Source organism: Heloderma suspectum, chromosome 3 (assembly GCF_057233095.1).
Source record: "Heloderma suspectum isolate Gila_16-S chromosome 3, 16-S_ref, whole genome shotgun sequence".
Classification (NCBI taxonomy): Eukaryota; Metazoa; Chordata; class Lepidosauria; order Squamata; family Helodermatidae; genus Heloderma; species Heloderma suspectum.
In genome coordinates this window covers 29,809,408-29,815,407 of record NC_139460.1, presented here as the reverse complement: position 1 = coordinate 29,815,407, position 6,000 = coordinate 29,809,408, and the positions used below count along the sequence as shown (strand labels likewise).

General features: G+C 46.3%; 1 protein-coding gene across 3 annotated transcripts in view; it reads left to right on the top strand.

The window, feature by feature from the left end:
* Window positions 1-234: 234 nt before the first annotated feature.
* Window positions 235-6,000, top strand: part of CWF19L2 (CWF19 like cell cycle control factor 2) — a 130,914-nt gene continuing 125,148 nt past the window's right edge. For all 3 annotated transcript variants that reach the window (XM_084842709.1, XM_084842707.1, XM_084842708.1), the window contains exon 1: window positions 235-642. In XM_084842709.1, coding sequence (XP_084698835.1) covers window positions 559-642 — 84 coding nt within the window. In that variant the 5' untranslated portion in view covers window positions 235-558. The remainder of the gene's footprint in view (window positions 643-6,000) is intronic.

Here is a 6,000-nt window from a genome sequence, read left to right as displayed (position 1 = left end):
CTCCAAAGGAGCTATCCAAGGTGCTGAACCCTATTCCCCAAATAAGTTCAGCATCTTGGATAGCTCCTTTAGAGTTCTGGCTGGTTCTGACTGAAACCCAGAGCAGATTACCCTCCCCCCCAAATCGGAGCCACCAGCCTCCACTGGTCAGAACTCTAATGGAGCTATCCAAGCTGTTCCTTTAGAATTCTGATTGGTTCTGGCTGCAACCCAGCGCGGATTTACTGCGCCACTGACAGAGGCGCCACCAGCCTCCACAGCGCGGCAACCTCCCTCAAGCGGCGGCGACTGACGCCCTCAGCGCACAGGGCTCCACGCACATACTCAGCCTTAGAGCGCCATTCGTCCGAACGCAGCGCGCGCCTGCTCTCAAGCAGTTGAAAAGCTAGAAGCACAGAGCGCACGCGCGAGGAAGCGGAGGCCACGATGTTAGGTTCCGCCTCTCCGCCTCTCATTTTTTTACGACGCTGCTTAATTTTTTTCGAGCGCGCTGCGCAAGCGCACTAGCGGCAGGGTCCTCCCGGCCCGCGTGCTTTACGGCAGCATCCCCTAACAATCATGGCGTCCGGGTTTGAAAGCGAGCGGAGTTTGGCGGCGCGCAAGGAAGAGAGGTGCCGCCAGCGCGAGGCGCGGCTGCAGCAGGTGATGGACTGGCTGGCCTGACTCGTGCCGTTCCTGGGCCCCTTTTACCCTTTGGGGAGCCCCCTGCTTCTCCGCTCTCCTGTTTAAGAAAGCCACAGAGTCGGCGGGGCGTCTTTCATCCTCGCCATTCCTCTGTGTATCTGTATCTATAGCATGAGGTCCCCCTTAGCCCCCTCAGCACTTGTCAGGAAGCGCAGTCGTAAAAATAGGTAAGGGGCATTCCTAATTCTGAAGGAGTGTCCCTCACGGCAGATCAGCCAGTCTCTGTAATTGTAGGGTCCGTGTAAATCCCTCTGTACTTGTAGAAGACTCTGGGAAATGTAGTTCTGAGAGTGGGGCTGTGGATCTTGGAGTCCTGCATTGAGCAGGGGGTTGGACTCGATGGCCTTGTAGGCCCCTTCCAACCCTACTATTCTATGAGCTCTCTGAGGAAAGGCTCAGCACCCTCTTCACCAGCTTTCCCCGAACTGGTGCCGTCCAGATGTTTGGGACTACAGCATTTCTGACTGTTGGCCATGCTGTCTGGGGCTGATGGGAGATGAAGTCACAGGAATATAGGAAGCTGCCTTATACCAAGTCAAACCACTTGGTCTACCTAGCCCAGTAGTGCTGACACTGACTGGCAGGGCTCTCTAGGGTTTCAGGCAGGAATTTTTCCATCTGTACCTGGAGATGACACTTGGGATTCAACCTGGGACCTTCTGCATGCAAAGCCTGTGCTCTGCCACTGAGCTGTGGTCTTTCCAAAACTGTGGTCCTTCCTGAAGTCCAAAATAATCTGGAGGGCACAAGGCTGGAGAAGGCTACTCTTCACACTACAATCCCCAAGAGTCTTTTGAGGGTGGGGAGTCACTATTTTAGTGCAGATAAGTCTTATTCTGATCTTATTTTCAGACATCTTCATAGGGGTGTGTGTTTGCATCTGTGAATCTTCAGCCCCATAAATTTTTTATAGTCTGACCATAATTTTTATTGCTGAACTTGTAGTGTCTGCATATGCATTTCCACCCACTGAGATTTAGCAGCCTCTGAGTGCTGCTTTGTATACAATGGATTTCCTACACAAAATTCACTTTATGTGATAGAAACTGCTCATACCACCTTTTTATTTTTGTCACATGATGAATACACATGTGTGTATTTTACTACATGAAGATGCAGTAGGAAGCTGCTGCCATCTGTGTCATCTTAATGTATGTACATGTGATGAAATATGACATGAATGCATTTGTCATCTGTGATAAACTACAACTACCAATATACAAATGGAGGAAATCCATCTCGTGTGAAATTACCTATAAATATAGGGTTTTTTTTAACCTTTACATAAAATCTCCCTTGTGTGCATAGGATTAATCCTAAAGATCTAACACCTTTTTGTGTTATAAACTTCACCCATAAGCATCATTTGAACAGGTGGAAAAGATGTGGTTCAAGAATGTTACTTTTAAGGGCAAACTAATCCATGTTCAGTGACCTTATGTATGTCTTTAATGGCTGTGTTAGTCCCTCAGAATACAGTATAGAGGGTGCAAGCTCTTTGGTCCCAAAGGCAAGGTGTACAAAGGGGAGAAATAGGGTTCTGTTGTAAAGGGAAGTGACTTAATTATTGTTGTTGTTCAGTCGTTCAGTCGTGTCCGACTCTTCGTGACCCCATGGACCATAGCATGCCAGGCCTTCCTGTCCTGCGTTCTCTCCCGGAGCATGCTCAAGTTCATATTCATTGCATCAGTGATGCTATCTAGCCATCTCATCCTCTGCCGTCCCCTTCTCCTTTTGCCTTCAGTCTTTCCCAGCATCAGGGTCTTTTCCAGGGAGTTTTCTCTTTGCATTAGGCGGCCAAAATATTTGAGCTTCAGCTTCAGTATCTGTCCTTCCAATGAGCAGTCAGGGTCGATTTCCTTTAGGATGGACTGATTGGACCTCCTTGCAGTCCAGGGGACTCGTAAGAGTCTTCTCCAGCACCACAGTTCGAAAGCATCATTTCTTTGGCGCTCAGCCTTCCTTATAGTCCAGCTCTCACAGCCATACATTACTACTGGGAAAACCATAGCTTTGATTAGACGGACCTTTGTCGGCAAGGTGATGTCTCTGCTTCTTACTATGCTGTCTAGGTTTGCCATAGCTTTCCTCCCAAGGAGCAAGCGTCTTTTAATTTCATGGCTACAGTCACCGTCTGCGGTGATCTTAGAGCCCAAGAAAGTAAAATCTGTCACTGCTTCCATTTCTTCCCCTTCTATATGCCAGGAAGTGATAGGGCCAGATGCCATGATCTTAGTTTTTTTAATGTTGAGTTTCAAACCAGCTTTTGCACTCTCCTCTTTCACCCTCAACAAGAGGCTCTTTAGATCCTCTTCGCTTTCTGCCATTAGGGTGGTATCGTCTGCATATTGGAGGTCGTTGATAATTCTCCCAGCAATCTTAATTCCGACCTCTGATTCATCCAACCTGGCGTTTCTCATGATGTACTCTGCATATAAGTTAAATAAGCAGGGTGACAATATGCAGCCTTGTCGTACTCCTTTCCCAATTTTGAACCAATCGGTTGTTCCATCTCTGGTTCTTACTGTTGCTTCTTGACCCTCGTACAGGTTTCTCAGGAGACAGGTAAGGTGGTCTGGTACTCCCATCACTTTCAGAATTTGCCACAGTTTGTTGTGATCCACACAATCAAAGGCTTTAGCATAGTCAATGAAGCAGAAATAGATGTTTTTCTGGAATTCTCTTGCTTTCTCCATGATGCAGCGAATGTTGGCGATTTGATCTCTAGTTCCTCTGCCTCTTCTAAACCCAGCTTGTACTTCCGGTAGTTCTCGGTTCGCATACTGCTGAAGCCTAGCTTGTAGGATTTTGAGCATCACCTTGCTGGCATGTGAAATGAGCGCAATTGTGCGGTAGTTTGAACACTCTTTGGTGTTGCCTTTCTTTGGAATTGGAATGTAAACTGACCTTTTCCAGTCTTGTGGCCACTGTTGAGTGTTCCAGATTTGTTGGCATATTGAATGCAGCACTTTAACAGCATCATCTTTTAGGATTTTAAATAGCTCAGCTGGAATACTGTCATCTCCGCTAGCTTTGTTGTTAGTAATGCTTCCTAAGGCCCACTTGACTTCACTCTCGAGGATGTCCGGCTCAAGTTCAGTGACCGCACTCTCATGGCTATCAGGGACATTCAGATCTTTCCTGTATAGTTCTTCTGTGTATTCTTGCCACCTCTTCTTAATCTCATCTGCTTCTGTTAGGTCCCTGCCTTCTTTGTCCTTTATCATGCCCGTCTTTGCACAAAACGTTCCCTTGAGATCTCCAATTTTCTTGAAGAGATCTCTAGTCTTTCCCATTCTGTTGTTTTCCTCGATTTCTTTGCATTGTTCATTTAAGAAGGCCTTCTTGTCTCTCCTTGCTATTCTCTGGAACTCTGCATTCAGTTGGGTATATCTTCCCCTTTCTCCCTTGCTTTTCGCTTCCCTTCTTTCGTGAGCTACTTGTAAAGCCTCATCAGACAGCCACTTTGCTTTCTTGCATTTCTTTTTCTTTGGGATGGATTGAGTTGCTGCCTCCTGAACAATGTTACGGACCTCTGTCCATAGTTCCTCAGGCACTCTGTCTATCAGGTCTAATCCCTGAAATCTATTCCTCACCTCCACTGTATATTCATAAGGGATATGATTTAGGTCATATCTGAATGGTTTAGTGGTTTTCCCAACGTTCTTCAATTTAAGCCGAAATTTTGCAAGAAGCAGCTCATGATCTGAGCCACAGTCAGCTCCAGGTCTTGTTTTTACTGACTGTATGGAGCTTCTCCATCTTTGGCTGCAAAGGACATAATCTGATTTCGATATTGACCATCTGGTGATGTCCATGTGTAGAGTCGCCTCTTGTGCTGTTGGAAAAGAGTGTTTGCTATGATCAGCATGTTCTCTTGGCAAAACTCTATTAGCTTTTGTCCTGCTTCATTTTGTACACCAAGGCCATGCCTGCCTGTTATCCCAGTGATTTCTTGACTTCCTACTTTAGCATTCCAATCCCCTATGATGAAGAGGACATCTTTTTTTGGTGTTAGTTCTAGAAGGTGTTGTAGGTCTTCATAGAACCGATCAACCTCAGCTTCTTCGGCATCAGTGGTTGGGGCATAGACTTGAATTACTGTGATGTTGAATGGTTTGCCTTGGATTCGTACTGAGATCATTCTATCGTTTTTGAGATTGTACCCCAGTACTGCTTTTCCCACCCTTCTGTTGACTATGAGTGCTACTCCATTTCTTCTAAGGGATTCTTGCCCACAATAGTAGATATGATGGTCACCTGAATTAAATTTGCCCATGCCTGTCCATTTTAGTTCGCTGATTCCCAAGATGTCGATGTTCAATCTTGCCATCTCACGTTTGACCACCTCCAGCTTACCTTGATTCATTGATCTGACATTCCAGGTTCCTAAACAATATTGTTCTTTACAGCATCGGATTTTCTTTTCACCATCAGACACATCCACAGCTGAGTGTCCTTTCGGCTTTGGCCCAGCCGCTTCACTCTTTCTGGCGCTACTTGGAAATACCCTCTGCTCTTCCCCAGTAGCATATTGGACACCTTCCGACCTGAGGGGCTCATCTTCCGACGTCATATCTTTTAGCCTTGTGATGCGTTCCTTGGGGTTTTCTTGGCAAGAATACTGGAGTTGGTTGCCATTTCCTTCTCCAGTGGACCACATTTTGTCAGAACTCTCTGCCATGACCTGTCCATCTTGGGTGGCCCTGCACGGCATAGCTTATGGCTTCACTGAGTTACGCAAGCCCCTTCGCCACAACAAGGCAGTGATCCATGAAGGGGGACTTAATTATAACTCCTTCTATAAATGCAAAACAGGACCTTTACAGGTACAATGCCTTTGGACTCCAGACACAGACGTCCAACACCAAACTTGGCTGCCTCCTGCAGATACCCAATTGGAAGGGGGATAAGCCACATTTCCCTTCCTCCTCCAAATTCTTCTTGAAGTAAAGAAGCTTTCCCTTAATTTTTGAGTTTTTGGTGGAGGTGGTGGCAGTAGGGCATTTGTGTGAGAGAAACCATATCTCTTTTCTTTTCAGTCTCCATGAAGGAAAGGAGAGGTGGTTTTTATCCCTGTGAGTTTGGTTTTTGCAGAAGAGGCAGCTTGAGCCGGAAACTGATCCAATAGCAGGCACTCCTTTTTGGTTGGTTACCATAATATCTGTGTCATGTCTCCAGACACAGCAAAGTCAGTCTGTCTCCATCGCACCTTTAATTTCTCACTTCACCTCCTTAATGCTGGACAGTATCTAATGCAACACAAACAGTAATGTAAATTACATTGCTGTAGCACAGGGACAGGCAACTGCAGGA